The sequence below is a fragment of the Lissotriton vulgaris genome, chromosome 2_1, assembly GCF_964263255.1.
Source record: "Lissotriton vulgaris chromosome 2_1, aLisVul1.2, whole genome shotgun sequence".
In the NCBI taxonomy this organism is placed as follows: domain Eukaryota; kingdom Metazoa; phylum Chordata; class Amphibia; order Caudata; family Salamandridae; genus Lissotriton; species Lissotriton vulgaris.
This window is the reverse complement of record NC_141687.1, coordinates 375,747,536-375,765,200: the sequence shown is the minus strand read 5'-3', so window position 1 is coordinate 375,765,200 and position 17,665 is coordinate 375,747,536. Positions and strand designations below refer to the sequence as shown.

General features: G+C 47.2%; 1 protein-coding gene across 1 annotated transcript in view; it reads left to right on the top strand.

The window, feature by feature from the left end:
- Positions 1-14,489, top strand: part of DPH1 (diphthamide biosynthesis 1) — a 1,562,622-nt gene extending 1,548,133 nt beyond the window's left edge. The window contains exon 12 of the mRNA XM_086955191.1: positions 13,770-14,489. Within this exon, the coding sequence (XP_086811317.1) occupies positions 13,770-14,063 (294 nt within the window). The 3' untranslated portion in view covers positions 14,064-14,489. The remainder of the gene's footprint in view (positions 1-13,769) is intronic.
- Positions 14,490-17,665: the final 3,176 nt, after the last annotated feature.

The following is a 17,665-nucleotide window of genomic DNA, read 5'->3' as shown; positions in this document are numbered from 1 at the left end:
AACCACTAGGATCTTGAGGTATGGGGCCGCTCTGCTAAAACCCACAAGAGACCTTCTTAGATATAAGCCGCAGCGCGAGGAACACCAGGCAGGTGAAACTCTGTGCAGGACAGTGGTCCTTTCAACGCCGATACCCCCGGAGAGAACTTGGATAAAGTGGGGAGTAAACGTTGACCCTGGGCTTGCTGGAAGTCACGCCGGAACACCGAGGCGGACTACAAGTCCCAGGATCCTCTACCTGCCACCACCTGACCCGGGAGCAAGCCGCGCCCTCTCCTCCCTCCCTATATAATCATCCTGCCACTGCGACACGGGAGCGCCCGGGAGAAGCCCGGGACAAGGGCGGCCGTCTGTGGCTGTCCAGGGCTGGGCTCGGACACCCCCCTGTCATCTGCTACTCCCTGTTGTAAGGGCTGGATTCTGTCAGGCTTAGTGTGCTTAGTGTGTTGCTATACCCCAATTGTTACTACCAATGTCTACACGCTCGGGGAAAATCCTGAGGGGAGGAGTAGAGGCGGGGCCCAGTACCATTATAGGAACTATGGACCAGTTCATCACACGGGTAGCTGCAGTCATTGAGAAAGAGATTGTAATGACAGAGCGCCGCCTTTTCCAAGAACAGCTTCCGCCAAAGCGCTCTTCTCTGGGCTTGTTAGCCCAGGCTAAGTCACCAGTATGCAGCTATGGTGCCCTCAACCCCACCCCACACACATCCGACCAGTTAAGAATTGCCTCTTTGAGGGACAGTATTGATAGGCTGGAGAACCTGGTAGCGCAACCCATCCCCGCTCCTGTTGTTGGTAGTGGACTAGACTTGTGTTCCCAGGAAGCCCCAGCACCCTCCCCACGCCCGGCATCCTCTCCTAGTGGTTCTGGTTCTCCATTGGCCTTACCGGTGATGGAAACCAAGAACCCTTCTCGCGCCAAAAGGAAAAGGATTGCTAGCCCGCGTAAAGTTAGTTTCTTTAAATTATATAAGAGATCGAAGAAGCTTGGAGGTAGGGGTACAGGAAACGCAATGGTGGAGGGTTTAGTTAAGGACAACGATATCGAAAACAGGGGCAACCATCCCGGTACTAAAGTTAATGAAGCATGTGTAGCCCCCCATCCAAATTGTCAACTGGGTGGTAGCCATGACCCGATAACACTGGCTCAAATCGAAAACATGATGAACACACTACTGTCACCGATAGTTGACAGAATAAGGGGGCTAGGGGAAAGGTTGGACAGGTTTGAACAGACAACCCTGGATAACTTCTTCTCGTTGAAAACCCTTATCAAATTGCACTCTAGGATGAGGGAGGATGGTCAGGGAGGGGTAGCTGGTAATTGGGTAATCCCGGATTCCCCGCTGTCAACTCCCACAACAACAACATCCACAGCAAACACAGTAATTCTACAGGCGTCTGAAAATGCTCCTGCAGGTTGTGTTGTGGATACCTCAGTGAGTACTACCCTGACTGCCCATGCACCCACGAGTATCCCCAAACCCCCTGAAGCCCAGGTGACGAAGCCTAGTAAGGCCAAGCCGCCGGGAGGGAAGGGCTCCGGCAATAACACGAGCACATCGAAGGGGAAGGGTTCTGGTAAGGGCCCTGATCGGGTACGTCCTGTCCCAATTTCCACTATTATATCTGGGACCACCAAACCGGAAGGTTCTGTGCTAAAAACCGCCCCAAAGTGACCCCCGGTTAATCTGCCCCCTGATTGTCATCCCTATGTTGCCATCCTTACAAATGTACCAATCTTGAAGGATGGACAATACGAATCCCACCAAACACTTAAAAATAAAACCTTACACTGGTTAAAAACCAACAGACCACTTCCCAGGGGTGTTGACAGGCTGATCCTGGGAGTAAGAAGAGTAAGGTGGGTGGGGTATGGCAAAAAGCAATTTGAAGGGGGATTGTATGATAGTTGATTTCAAAGACAGTAGAGTAGCACAAGTTATTTGTAATCAGAGGGATACAAATGGGGGTCCCAGCATTGGCGTAGTAGACCTGACCTATTTTTATCCAAGGCCTGCTGCAATTTCCATTTGTCCATATCCTGATGGGGGATGGAGTAGTGGTCAATCTCACTTTGGTAAACAAGTGGGCCCTCAGTTCCACCCATGTGCTATATGGCCTGGGTTGGAATGGAGCCCTCCTGGATATTGAACCGACATCCACAATGGGGAGGCTACCCGGGCACAGAGCATGGGTAAAGTTGGCGCAGCCCTTAAAGCATCAGTAGTGGGCAACATCCTGGTCGACAGCCAAATGCCACCTATTATTGTACTTGGAGATAACGCGTCCCATGGGAGATCAAGCAGGGGCAGCGAAACAGGAAGCCAGAATCAGTTGGAGGGTAGAGATGGCCCCGTATCCCGCGGCGAGAGAGCTGCGGCGGATCCAGTCTTAAGGATTTGCAGCTGGAACGTCGCGGGTGTTGACAGGAAGTTGGGCCTGCCGGATTGCAATACCCTTGTGGAGGGTTTCATCTGTATTTTCCAGGAAACCTGGTGCAGGGAGCCTTGTCACAAGGTGGGTTACTCAACCCACTTTGTTCCAGCTTTTCCCTCGGTAGCAGGGAAGGGACGCCCTTCGGGTGGTCTCCTTATCTGGGTTCGAACTTCCCTAGAGTGCAAGGTGGAGGAGCATCCTACTAACTCTCCCGCCTCCTTAACATCACCCTAAAGGACTCTAGGGGTGTCCTGATTTTGGACATCTTTAACATCTACGCTAGAGGAGCAAAGGGTTTTACACAATCGGCCACCATTGCTCTCCTAGAGGATCTCCTCAGGCAGCGCGCCCCTGGATCCCACATCTTGGTGGCGGGTGACCTTAATTGCACATTTGAGCCCCTCGATACGGATGATTTATTAGGTACAGAAGAGGAGGACTCAAGGCGGGGGATTCCCGCTCTGACCTTGCCCCCCATCAAGAGGTGGACTCAAGTGGCTCTACAGATTAACTCCCTTAATATGGAGTTTGACTTGAGGGCAGTCAATGGGAGGTCTAAATCTGATTTGAAAGGGGCCCATACCTACAACAGGCCAAATCATACATCTAGAATAGATTACATCCTTCTTGATGTACGTTTATGGGGTGACCTAAGGGATATGGCGATTATTTCGACCATTGATAGTGATCACAACCTCCTCTCTCATGTTCTTTCTCCCCAGTGGCTTAAGGGAAGGAAGAAATCCCTCCCCCATATGGCCCCCAATCCCCAGGCAGTTGACATCTCTAACTGTGGTCGACGGTTGAAGTGGGCTAAATTGACCTTATCCCCAGAGAAAGTTGCAGCCGTAGGGTGTCTCCTGCTTGCAGCTTCGAACAAATTAGACCTGTCTTCCCAAGTCTCTGAAGAGGTCTTGTTGACCTTCTGCAACCTAACTAGGGAATTAAGTAATTTATTTACTCTTCCTGGTGGGTGCATGGGAGCTCACAATAGGGAGCGACCACCTACCAAACAGGGTTGGTATACAAAGAAATGTAGGGCTATGAAAAAAGCCTTGGTGGGAGCAGTCAAATCTAAATCCCAAGTAGCTACCAAGCTTGCAAGGAAGGATTATTATCGGACATTGAAGGCAGCGAGAAAGGAGTGGGAGGAAAAGTTCTGGGCGGACCTCTTGGCAGCTAGTATAGGAAGGGATGCTAGAGGTTTTTGGAGCCTGGTCAGGAATAGGGATAGGCCGGTAGCCAAGTTGGTCACATGTAACATTCCAGCCCAGAGTTGGTACAACCACTTTGAGGCCTTGTACTCCTTACCTGGCGGGGCCAACAGCGATACTCCATCCATGGTGGTCAAGGCAATGGTTGACCGCCTCGATTCCTTCACCGCTAGGGAGGTCGAAACTGTAATAAAGACCCTGGTCCCACTAAAAGCTGCAGGACCAGATGGGATTCCTGGCGACCTGATACGAGCCTTCCCCAAGGAATGGGGTAAGTTGGTCGCCTCCCTACTGAACGCAATTCTGGGGGGAGGTCCTGTACCCGACTCCTGGAAAGGGGCGGAGGTTGTCCTGATTTTCAAAAAGGGGTGTCGGGACAGCCCTGCCAACTACAGGCCCATAAGCCTCATAGACTCCTCCCAGAAGGTGGCAGGGAAGGCGATCCTGGGGAGACTTCGCCAATGGGTAGATGATAATAAGATCTTGTCAGACCTTCAGGCGGGTTTCCGGTCGAGAACTGGAACTATTGAACACGCCTTCAGACTAATGCTCCTGCATTGGAAGGTGGTGGTGCTGGGCAAGGGCAGTCTTTATCTGGTCTTTATAGACCTGAAGACTGCCTTTGACCTGGTACCTAGGGAGGAATTGTGGAGGGTCTGCAGACCATGGGGTTGCCCCCCTACCTACTGTTGCTCCTAACCAAACTACACTCAGGGAACTACGCACAGGTGCGGTGGGGTATAGGGGGGGAAAGACTGATAGGATCCCGGTATGCAGGGGAGTCCGCCAGGGATGTGTGCTAGCCCCCACCCTATTCTACTTGTATGTGAATGGGGTGGTGAAGTATTTACAACAAGAACCGGCCGATGCACCCTCCCTGGCGGGCATCCGGATCCCTACTCTGCTTTTTGCGGATGATACTCTCCTCATTTCTAAGACCCCCCAAGGTCTGCAAAGGCTTCTCGACCGCTTCCAGGAGTTCTGTTCCCTGAGGGGATTAGTGATCAATATCGATAAAACCAAATATTTGGTCATGAATCCCCCAGGAAACTAGGGCGTCGGTACGGAATAACTGTCCACTGGAGAAAGTAGCATATTTTGACTACCTGGGAATCCGGCTTAGTGACTCCACGAGCTGGTCCCCGCACATTAACAAAATGTTACTCAGCCATAAAAGAGTGGGTGGCGCGTTACTTAGGGAACACTGTTCTTCCCCCAAACATTGTATGGCCGCTGTTATCGACATATATAAAGCTAGAGGGGTCACCGCTGCACTATTTGGGGCTGAGCTGTGGGGTACTTGTAATTTGGAGGTACTAGCCAAAGTGGAGAGCAAATATTTGAAAAACCTAATGGCTCTCCCTTTGAGCACACCCACAGTCCCTGTATTACTAGACTTGGGATGCAGACCGATTGAAGATCAGGCACGATTACGGCCCCTGTGGTTATGGGCTCGTTTGTGGAGGGTCCCAGAACTCGCCTCATATGCCGAGGGCCTGTCCGAGGTGATGGCCATGGGGGGTTGGCATAAGATAAAGTGGTTGAGGGATGTCAAAAGCCTTTTGAGGGAGTTGGGATTGGGCTAAGCATGGGTTACTCGCTCCGCCCCACCCAAAGCCACCTTAAAGAAATTTAACTGGGACTGGGTCTCTTCCAAACTTATTAGCAACCCGCGACACTGTAATTCCACCGCAGCTTTCTTACGAATCAAAGACGTGGTGGCTTACGAACCCTATCTTGATTTGATTTCCATCGCATTTGATAGGGCTCTGTACTTTAAGCTTAGGGTGGGAACCGTACCAGTAGGCTATTTGACATCGAGATGGAAATCTTCCTCCCAGCACTCCCCCTTTTGTGTCCTATGTTCCTCGAGGGTGGAGACGGTTGCCCACATCTTTTTTGAATGTCCAGACTATTGCAACCCGAGAAAGCGCTGGCTTAAACCTGTGTGTAGATCACTTGGCACTCGCCAATATTCAGTGGCCCTACGCATTTTACTAACAGAGACCACCCTCCTTGTAGTTTGTGGCGTCTCAAAATTTTTAAAATGGTCTTTGTTGATCCGATCAAATAGGCTTTCTGTATCCATTTAATTCCTTTTTAACTGTACATACTAATCCAATTCTTTTTAATTGTACATATTCCAATGTTTTACTGTCTTTTTTATCTCATGGATGTATACCTATGTATATTTGTTGTATATCTTTTTTAATTTCTATTGTATGTACTGCTTTTAAGATATTTTTATGTATCGAAATAAAGCATATCAACCAACAAGATATAATATAGTATACTAGCTAGGGAGGGTGAGAATTAGATTTTGTTAAACCCTATTTATTTAGCATAATACTATGCTTGCACCGTTTGTGTTCTATGGACTAGTGACTATGCTGATTACCTTGTTTCTTATAATATGTTTGCTTGTATTAGCTAAGATACTGCACTTGAGAGCACTGCATTAGTGAATAAACATTTCAAATATGCACGTGTCCTCTTTTACTCCTCGTTCTGGACTGAAATGATTGTATAACGAAGGAGTGTTCATGTGTTCCACGTAATCTGAGGTGTACTAAGTTCAGGTTCTGGTTTGTCTAAGCATTGGGAGTTTATGATGACCAATGAGACACTGATTGCTAGTCTGGTAGGGGTTTTTTGGGGACTAAGGTGAGTTTTGGGACATCCTAATCCACTGAGGTTCCAAGCCTCTATGCACAGTTCTGTCTGAGCACGGAATCCATGCGACAGAGGAGGAGTGTCGCCCCCCTGCTGAAAGCCAGCTGAGGGAAACAGGGAAAAATAAAATGATATTAATTGGGTTTTATTCATATTTTATTTTTCAAGTTTCCCTCTAGAACCAGCCTAGTCTGGGCAGGGCGAAGCTTGGCTGTCGTCACAGCCTGCATGGAATGAGTAGTACACCCTGCTAAGTGCGCATGACAGTTTGGAGGGCCGTCTTAGGCCGGCCAAACCATCAAGTGCACTTAAGTTTCTTTAACCCAGCTGTGTTGCACCGCCGGATTGGAGAAACAGCACAGACTCCTAGGCACTGTCTGAGATAGAAACCGAGACGCTCAGATCAATCCTGGTACTGCTCTCATGCTCTTGAAAGCAGCGCCAGGATTGGGTGGGGAGCTTGTGCTGTTTTTTTTTATTGTAATGATTTCCCTAATTGATTTCATAGAGGCAATGAACAGGAACCACCCCATGACTTGTCAGCCTGTGTATTTTTTTGATGTGATACTTCTGCAGTGAAATTAATACACTGTAAGGATTTGGTAATCAGAGAATGTGCACCATGCGCTGGTGCTTCTTTCCAAGAAAGTGGTCTGTTTTTTCTGTAAGCTCTATTTAATAAACAAGTCTTATTCTCATGTGGGTTAAACTTATCCTTGCCTAACAAGTCTCCATTAGTTGACCTCCCACTAAGGGGCGTAGCTTGGTCACTCAAATTGTGGGGGCAGCCTGAGATTTCCGAACAATCACGCTGGCACATAATGTTGATCTCGCAATTAGGGTCTACGTGGGAAATTCCCGCAGTTCCATTGGTGAAGATTCCTTTAAATTCAAACAGGTATATGATTATTTAGAGTTGGCTGTGAAGGAATACATAGTGCTATATCTAAGATACAGGCAGAAGAGATAGCTTTGTTCGTTTTACCCTTTCAGAAGTTAATCCTCCACTACAATTGGGGAACTTTATGAGAAGTAAGAGTGAGGTCTACCCAACTTACTCTCAGGGTCTACGTGGGTATTTCCTGCAGTGCTTTGAGGATCACTTTAATCCAAACAGGTACATGAGTGGTTTGAGTATACTTTTTGTAAGGGCGCTGTGGTGTGAGTGAAATCTGACACGCTGCACTGAGTGTACGGATGTAGATGCATGTGTTGGGTTATTTCCATGATAGTTGTATATATGTGTGGGATATCACCAGGATAAAAACACTGCGATATAGATTTGCTCATCATAGGCCAACTGTCTTGTTTTTAGGATATGTTTATAAACATTTGTTTGTCTGTGTGATGTTATACAGATTCAAACTGTGCCTTGGGAGATATCGTCCTTTGTCCTGAAGAAGGTGGTGTCTAAAGTGGTCAACAGCAAGGTTAATGGGACCCCCTCAAGACTGAATTAGGGCAGGGAAAAGGAGGGGAATGAAAGAACACAATAAGAAAAACAATTTTCCCTCGGTGGCCAGAATAATTTAGTACAAATATATGCTTTTCTATTGTTTGCTTAGCAATCAATTAGGTATGGGTGGCAAATACGCAGCAGTCTTATTTACTTTCTTTAAAAAAGTATAACGTTTTATTCATTATTTCCAAGTATTTATTTCTTTTACTGATGATCCTTTTTCAAGAGGAAGAAATTCATTTTTTTATAAAAAGTTTCTTGTTTCTTGATTTACAACCAATTTCATAATAGATGCATAAATATCAAATGTCCAAATACATTGGTATTTCATTCAAAAGAGAAAAAAAAGACACATCAATATATACATAATACAAAATACAGATCTATATACAAAAGGCACAATTCACCAAAATAATTATACCCCTGGTAACCAACAATCTGTCTCAAACATACTCATACAGTCACCACATCTAATCCCATAAAGGACAATGTATTTATTATATATTCTTAGGTCCCCTGGGCACATGAGTTTGCTTATCTGGAAGAGGTCCTGAGGTAGGTGGCCTTGCGCCGCCGAAACGCGCGTCGACCAAGTGCGAAGTCTCATACTGTGTCTTAAGATTTACCGATTGGCAGTGATCCTCTGCCAATTGGATCCAGTCCCTTTTTTCAGATGTTGTAGTTATGATTGTAGTGAGAGTATGACTGTGTGAGTATGTTTGTGACAGATTGTTGGTTACCAGGAGTATAATTATTTTGGTGAATTATGCCTTCTGTATTTTGTATTATGTATATATTGATGTCTTTTTTTCTCTTTTGAATGAAATACCAATGTATTTGGACATTTGAGATTTATGCATCTATTATGAAATTGGTTGTAAATCAAAAAACAAGAATCTTTTTTTAAAAAAGAATTTCTTCCTCTTGAAAAAGGATCATCAGTAAAAGAAATAAATACTTGGAAATAATGAATAAAACGTTATACTTTTTTAAAGAAAGTAAATAAGACTGCTGCTTATTTGTCACCCATACCTAATTGATTGCTAAGCAAACAATAGAAAGTATGAGTGTCTGCTGAAAAGAAATAAGTTGCCCATAGGGGAGTTTTGCTTTTGACATAATGGTGAAATACATTACAAGACAAGCAGGGCGCACAGATGTGGCTTAAGGGTCAGTAAAAAGGGAGAGGAATGCGGATTGGTAGGTGTACTAAGTGAGAGAAAGCACATTATTTTGTGAAATAACCAACATTTTTGAAGTTTTTCAAAATAGAGGGAGGGGGAGAGTGGGTGTGCGTTTTTGTCTGTGTGTGTGTGTGTGTGTGTAAACATTCCTAATGAAATGCGATAAACCCTGCACCGTACCTGACTGAAAGCACCTGTACCCAAATATTTATCATAAAATACATTTATTAGGGGGGATATAATACCCAAACACACCCCCTGAAGCTACACCCCTGCTCCCACTTTTTGGTTTCCCTTCCTTTCCGAGGATCATCGTCTAGACATTGATTACAGTTACTGCAGTTTCTTACTCTTAAATAAACCTTTCCAAACTCTTCCATCTTTTATCCTATTTATGCAGCTAACAGACTTTCATGTCTACCACTCCCAATAACAATTTATATTTCCCTCCACTAATGCACCTTTGGGTGACGGAGTTCCACACTACTTGCCAAAAAGTGCTTCAACGCCTGATCAGGGGTTGTAAGCGCTGTATAAATACAATTGCGATTATTATTTTTGGTGATGACAGTAAATCTTTAAGAGGTTCAACTAGGTTGACACCTTGAGCTAAAGCAAAAAAAGGGTACAGTACTAGGCAATAGGTTTCTGAGTTGTAATGATAAATTTTGATCCTCGTGAAGAAGTCTTAAACATAATCAGGGTAGTTAGAATGAAGGAAGAAGAGGAACTAGAGGTCCAGAGAGGGGAAAGAGATAGAAATTGGGGCCTGGCGCTCTTGAGAGACACTGGACATTAGAGCTCGTATTTATTTCCTGAAGTATTTATATTCCTCGGACTTCATTCAGCACATGGGTAGTGGAGCACATTACATGAAACAATCAAAAATTACTTTGAAATAGCTCTTATTACAGTGATATTCAATCTACAGATAGTAGTGCTACGAAGAGGGAAAAAAAATAATAGCTGTCATGGTAGCAGCATATGGGTCCGTTAATTAGCCGAGCTTGGGTGGAGTCTGAAAGGTGTGTGTTTAGAGATTTTAACACCTTGGCTGGGCACGAATTCTGCCGCGGTGCTGAACATTCAAATCGTGGGCGTGGCTCGGATGGCCCCCGGCCGACATACGCACACGCCTATCATGTGCAAGGGGCCACCATGAGCACAGAAGGGTTAAACAAGCATTTGCAATGCAATAGGTCTCGCATTATGAACGTTTGATGCTGTGGTGGTGCTGAGTGATGCTGTGGTGGTGCTGAGTGATGCTGTGGTGGTGCTGAGTGATGCTGTGATGCTGTGGTGGTGCTGTGGTGGTGCTGAGTGGTGCTGGGGTGGCGCTGACTGATGCTGTGGTGGCGCTGAGTGATGCTGAGTGGTGCTGGGGTGGCGCTGACTGATGCTGTGGTGGCGCTGTGTGATGCTTTGGTGGTGCTGTGGTGGTGCTGAGTGATCATGTGGTGGTGCTGAGTGATCATGTGGTGGTGCTGAGTGATCATGTGGTGGTGCTGAGTGATAATGTGGTGGTGCTGAGTGATAATGTGGTGGTGCTGAGTGATGCTGGGGTAGCGCTGAGTGATGATGTGGTGATGCAGAGGGCAGAAAGGCACAAAAAACGAGTCTAACAGAGGGCAGAAGGGCACAAAAAACGAGTCTAACAGGGGGCAGAAAGGCACAAACAAGCACCAGAAGAGACAAGAAATCCCACAGAAGCTGATGAATAAGATGCAAGAACATGTGAGTGACAAAGAGCCAACCAATGATAAGCAACGGTCTGTCGGTAAATCCACTGTTATCTAAAAATCTCATCTGATAAACTAACATGCTGTCACCCAACAGACCGCTCATGCGCTCTTAAACGAGGACCTAAAAATCAGGACTTCAGTCTCATGGCAACTGCGTTTTCATGAATAAACTTGAAATCTGCCCTTGAAAAGCAGTTTCCACTTCCAAGGAGAGTTTGCTGTAATAGGGAACTGTAAAGAGTGGATAATCCTGCCTTTCTGCATGTAATTAGTCACATCCCACTTGGGCAAGTCTGGGGGTCAAAGACTCCCAATGGCACACTAACAGCCTTCATCCTTTTAGCAACAGCAGAGACTGGGAGCTCTAAAAACGTTAATGCTGGCGACGACCCTATGAATCTGAAAGGCTGAATTCTTTGTGCCTCAGTCTTGCGCTGATGTTTTTCTTTTGCAGTGACGGGCCCCTAATATTTTGGTTCGAGATTCCATGTAGTAGCCTTCCGCAAGGAAAAACTGCAGGTCTACGGACCCCCGTTGCGGATCCGAGACTGCTGGAGGTCGGCCCAAGCCTTCGATCAACCACAGCTGCTCGGAATATATTTGAACAGCGAGCTGTATCTATTCCTAAATAATGGGCGCCCAAAACAGCCTAGCCTGACAAGCGGCAACACAGCACACAGAGAAGCGAGCATGGCTGACACCCGTGATCGTATTCTAGAAGGCATCAGATTAATCTATGCATTAATTAGTCAGCTTTTTACCGTTTCTGGGTCTATATTTGCGTACTGCTACAAAGAGTAAAAGTAACACGTGATTTGGAGCGTTTTGTAACGAGTCAACTTTAGTGGTTATATTTTAGAACTTGTGGTGAAAATCTGAATGAACCATCCAGGATTAGAACGTGTGGGGCGCACATTGAAGCTTGTGTGGATAAGGAAAATACAAATTCGGGACCTGGTTTAGGTACCCATCAAATCTAGGGTAAATGCAGCAGCTTTATTTTCTGCAAATAAATCTAATATAAAGCCAAGTGGCAAACATTATTTTCAGTTTCTAAACTAAAGTGATTGCAGGTCACAATAAGTGCCTCGTCCTCCGAGAATAATTCAGTGCTAGCAATTAAGGGTGCACAGTAGCACTTTAAAGAGACACTGGTTATGTTGGCATTCCCGGGGAAGGTGTGAGTGTGCCACGCTTGTTGCTGGTATGGAACCCCAGCTAATTATTACAATGCAGCGTGTACGGTTTCTCATTTGTGAGGCCCACGATGAATGGAAAGAACAGACGAAAAAGCACTGTAAGCTAAAAATCTCATCTGATAAACTAACATGCTGTCACCCAACAGACCGCTCATGCGCTCTTAAACGAGGACCTAAAAATCGGGACTTTAGTCTCATGGCAACTGCGTTATCACGAATAAACTTGAAATCTGCCCTTGAAAAGCAGTTGCGGATCCGAGACTGCTGGAGGTCGGCCCAAGCCTTCGATCAACCACAGCTGCTCAGAATATATTTGAACGGCGAGCTGTATCTATTCCCAAATAATGGGCGCCCAAAACACCCTAGCCAGACAAGCGGCAACACAGCACACAGAGAAGCGAGCGTGGCTGACACCCGTGGTCGTATTCTAGAAGGCATCAGATTGAATCTATGCATTAATTAGTCAGCTTTTTACTGTTTCCGGGTCTATATTCGGTCTGCTACAAAGAGTAAAAGTAACACGTGATTTGGAGCGTTTTGTAACGAGTCAACTTTAGTAGTTATATTTTAGAACTCGTGGTGAAAATCTGAATGAACCATCCAGGATCTTATCTAATATAAAGCCAAGTGGCAAACATTATTTGCAGTTTCTAAACTAAAGTGATTGCAGGTCACAATAAGCGCCTCGTCCTCCGAGAATAATTCAGTGCTAGCAATTAAGGGTGCAAAGTACCACTTTAACCCTTTCGATGCTGATGACGAGCTCAGCTCGTCATCACCCACGGGTGGCGTGTGCTGATGACGAGCTGAGCTTGTCATGTAATGCGGCTTTTAAAAAAAAGCCGCACAGCGCGAAAATCGCCGCAGCATCGATGCGGTTAAGAGACACTGGCATTGCGGGGGCGGGGTGCGGATCCCTTTGAAGTGAAGCACGGCCTTACGGCCGTGAAAGTGAAAGGAAACAGCAAGGATGTAATTAGGGGGGAGGAGACGTGAGGCCGAGCGCGAGCTGGGGTGAATGCCTGAGGGCGAGTGCATGCTGGGGAAGCTTCAGATGCCTGTGGGAGGGAGGTTGATGGCTTTAATGTGGAAGCGTTCCGCCCCAGTGCACCACACGAACTGTAGGAAATCCGTGCGATGGTTTCAGATCTTGAATGAGCCTCTATACTCTTGTCTATCAACCCTTGCGGGATTAATAGGCGAGACCTAAAAAGCTAGGCAGTTTGAATTGTAACCGAGTTCTTCCGAGAGGCTTTTCCAAGTTCTGGGAGCTGCTAGAGAGTCTGTGGTCCTGAGGATTTCCGGAAGTAGTGATGCTTTGCCGCTGGTATTCCTCCGACCTCCTGCAGGGTTCCGCATGTTTCTTGCGTAGTAGGGCAGCCCTGGATGGATTGACCTGGGAGTGAGGCAGGCTATTGAAGTCAATCCTGGCCTAGAGTGTCAGTCATTGGAGTTCTGGAGATGGAAATCGGACTGGAGAGTAAGGGTCCTGGGAGGGAAAGAGAGAGGAACCTAGAGCCTCAGAGAGGGTGAGAGGTGGTGGGTGCTTATGGACTGATTCAGAGAGGGGAGTAAAGGTGGGTGTAGGGATCCTCAGAGAGAAAATAATAGAGCATCAGAGTCCTCAGAGTGAGGATATATGGTTCTGAGAAGTGGAAAGCAAATGGTACAGGAGCATATATGTTTTCAGAGGGAGGGACGAGAGAAGCATATATGGGGCTCTAGGAAGAAAGAGCACCGGGGTCATTGAAGAAGAGTGTGACAGCGAAGCTTCAAATGAGCTTTGAGCACAAAAAGTGGAACTGGATGTTGGAGACAGAAAGGAAAACTCATTCATTTCTTTTTTTCTTGCAGAATAGAGTGAATAACGTGTCTGGACAGCCCGTGACCAAAGACTCTGCTGTGGAGCATCCTCAGGCTGTGGGGGGGTTCCCGCCTGCGGATCCTGCTGTGGGGAGGCCCCCGCCTGTGGAGGGGTCCCAGCCTGCAGATCCTGCTGTGGAGAAGGCCCTGGCCACAAGAGCAAATCTGGAGAAACACCTGACCACAGCCCTTCGTGGGGATGATGCAGGACCACCAGGACCTGCTGCAGATGAACAGCAGTGCACTGACTGTCACTGCCAGCACACAGGCACCTCCAATCAATAATCAAGGTTCCCTGGAGGGAGGGGTTGCCCCTTCTTAAAGCCATTATGTGCATCTCCACCTCTGACTCTTCTAGTCACCCCGTCCCCAGAAGAATATGAATTGTGCCTGAAAGGTATTCATATGTGACATGCTTGCAAAATTCGCAGCTTTTTTTTTACCAGGAGCAAAAAAGAACAAGCACCTACTAGCTGCCACCGTAATGCATCAAACTGAAATCAGAACAGCTGGAAGTCCGTTCTGTTATTTTTCTGTAGCAATGTTGGTGCACAAGATGAAGGGTGCTTGGAGGTTTGGGTCGTGGGTGTAAGATTAGAGCAAAAGAAGAGATAGAAGGTGTGCGAGGTTATGAGAAGGAACAGAGGTGGCACAAGGATACTGTGCATTTATTACTGTTGTCATTAAAAATAAAATACTAACGTAACAGTTTATACTTATAGTACCCTTTGTTTAATATGCTATCTGTTCTCACAATCTTATGCCTTCAAACTGATGCAAAAAGCAATGCTTTGGCAGAATGAATCTCATAGGTGTGCTTAACGGGTGACTTTCTGCCATCAAGTGACTGTGCTTGGAAGGGCTTTTGGTTTAATCTCACCGTTCAACTGGGGGCGTAGACCATAGGCATGCCTCCAGGGCAGGGGCAGCTCCTCCGCTATGGCATAGCAGCGTCGCCCCCCTGCTGAATGCCAGGCAGCAGACAGAAACAGGGGGGAAACATGATGATAAAAACATTTTATTACCTTTTTATTTTTCTTTCTGCTGCAGGCAGCCAAGTCTGGGCGGGCTATGAGGAGTACAGGGGGAGGAGGCGTGTACACTGTAAAGTGTCGATGAGAAAGTGTAAGCAAACGAATTGCAGTTACATCCCCTGGTCGAGGCACTCCAAAGTGTTCATAACAATGATTCACAAGGTTGATTTACGAAAAGGTTTATTCAATGTTGTTGCCGTGTTTTGAGGCAAAGTTTAACAGTTCATTGATATTATCAGCATATCATTGATGCGGACCAAACAGAACTCCAATGCATTTCGGGCTCCGCGCCCTTTATCAAGGAGAGGCTGGGAAAAGAAAGAAAAAAGCCCGGGTCAGGGGGGGAAAAATACTAGGGGACGGGTATGGCGTCTAATTGGTTATCCAGTGTCGATCAATATCGTGAAGTGATTGGTGAAGGGTATCTGATAAAGCCGAATGCAAGGTGGTCTGTGCAAACTAAAGTAATTAGATGTGTGTGGAATTCAGGGGGCACGTGAAGTTAAAGTGACGCGAGTGATGCGGATAACAAGGGTGTGCGGGAAGTTTAAAATAACGCGAGTGACACAGCTCGAAAAGTCATGCCAAGTCCTTCAAGAGGACTAAGTCAGGATTATTACTTACTCAAAGGTCTGCGCCGTGGCGGTCAGTCTCAAAGACGTGACGGTCTGTGGGACAGCCGGTGTGTGGAGCCGGGGATAACAGTGAGAAACATAAACGATGGACTAAAAGGGTGGGAGGTGGGGGCCATGATGGAACGGGGAAAAGGTTGAGAAACTGACGAGGGGCTAAAAGAATAGGGCTGCTAGGACAACGAAGGTAAACATAAGATCAAAACAAAGACACAAATGGAGGATAAACAATAAGCAGTTAATAAAGAGCAATGCGAGTAATAACCATATATAGCTTATAGGTAGCAACTATATTCTACTCGGTCATTGAGTCCATGTGGCTTAAGGGTTTGCAAACGGAAAGTCCATTCTAATTCTTTCTGCAATAGCAATTTACGGTTATCTACCCCTTCACTGCGGGTGACACATTCCAAGACAGTAAATTGCGATTGTGTGGTGAAACTCCTGAAAGTGCATGGCAATGTTGGATTTTTGCTGTTTTGTGCGAATGTTGGATTTGTGTTCGTTTATACGGACTTTGATCTTCCTTTCCGTTTTTCCAACATAAAGTTTGCCGCACGGGCATTTCAGTGCGTAGATTAGGTTCATGGTGTCACAAGTTGCGTTAACGCATAGTTTAATGGGGTTACCTTTCATAGGATGTTTAATTTGATTCCCTCTAATTATACAGTTGCAGTTGTTGCACCCTCCCTGACTAAACCTACCACGATACTGCTACCACATGTGCTGTGCACCTTCCGCATTGTTAAATTGAGTACACTGTAAAGTGCACATGACGGTTTGGCCAGCTGTCTAAGGCCGTCCAACCCATCATGCGCACTTAGATCTCTCTCCACCCGAGATGTATTGTACAGCTTGGGTGGAGTAGAGGCACAGACTCCTAGGACCTGAGCGAGCGTAAAACAAGCCAGATCAGGACAATCTCAGGGGTGCTCTCATGATAGCAGAGTCTTGATTGGCGTCTAGGAGCCTGCGCAGTGTGCAGGGACCCCAGAGCAGAAGAATCCAGAGACGGTAGCCTGCAGTGCAGGGGCAGGTAAGTGTTTTTTTTTAATGTATTATACCCTCCCAACCCCTACACCTTACCCCGCCTCACCACTTGTTAAGAAAGGGAGCCGCCACTGATTTGAATGCGTTTTCTGGAGCTTTTTGTCTCTTAAGAGAGCATGAAGACGCCATATGTGACACTTGTGAGCATTTTCAGCCTAAAATCTTGAAAGCGGGAGGCATGGCTAAGATGGCTGACAAATAGGATGCGTTTTCTCATCCCTACGTCCCTCCCGCCAAGAGGCCTGTCCACTAGCCCTCATTTACTGACTGCATTGCGGCTCATCCAGCTACGGAACCTCCTGAGCCTCCTGGTACAGTGACCCCCGGGGCCGGTGCACACAAGACCTGCCTGAGCCGCGGCCAGTGCCCAGCACTTAAGATGGCGGCGGCTGTGGGGCACTGGGAATAATATGCCACACAACAGCCTCTGACCTCTGCCATACAGCCATCCTCACTCAAGGGACTTCCTCGATACCCAAGGGGGACCTCTGGCCACGAGGTGTGTCCCCTGGGTTTGGCGACTGAGAGCTCGGCCTGCGCTGTGCCTTCCCCCTTGCTACTTAAGATGGCGACGGCCATGCGGCAGAGAGGCTAGGCCACGGTGTGGATACCAGGACCCACTGCATCTGACATCGACTTTGGTTGGCTGTGAAGCCCGGGCCACAGATTACGAGCCTTACTGGGCACCACCACTAGCCCTGCCGCCGGAGGACACTGTCATCTGCAGAGAGATTGGGGTGGGTCACGGGGGGTACCCCTGGCCCTATGTGAGCCTTCCTGCGGGAGCTGTCCACCCTCTGGTTGATGGGCACCTGCATTGCGCAGCCCAGGAGTGTGGGGCCTTGAGGGGGAACCCGGTCATCTGAGCCCATGTTGCGGCTGCAGAGACACCAAAGTTGAATGCTGGTGTGAGGCTTTGACAGGCTTGGGGGTTCGCACTCGCCTGTGGGCCTCTGGTGCTGGCGGATCGGCCAGGTAAACCATCTTCACCCTGAGTTCCCCGAGACCTTCATCGACACAGGGTCCTGCTAAGCACTGTCTCCCAGGGCGGTGTGGCCCTATGGCTGAGTGACATTCCTGCTGCGGTTTGCCGAGAGTCTGCTGGAGGGCAACAGTTGTCTGCGCCACGCTCCTCACCACTGGCCCGGCAGCACCTGCCCCAGGTTGACCT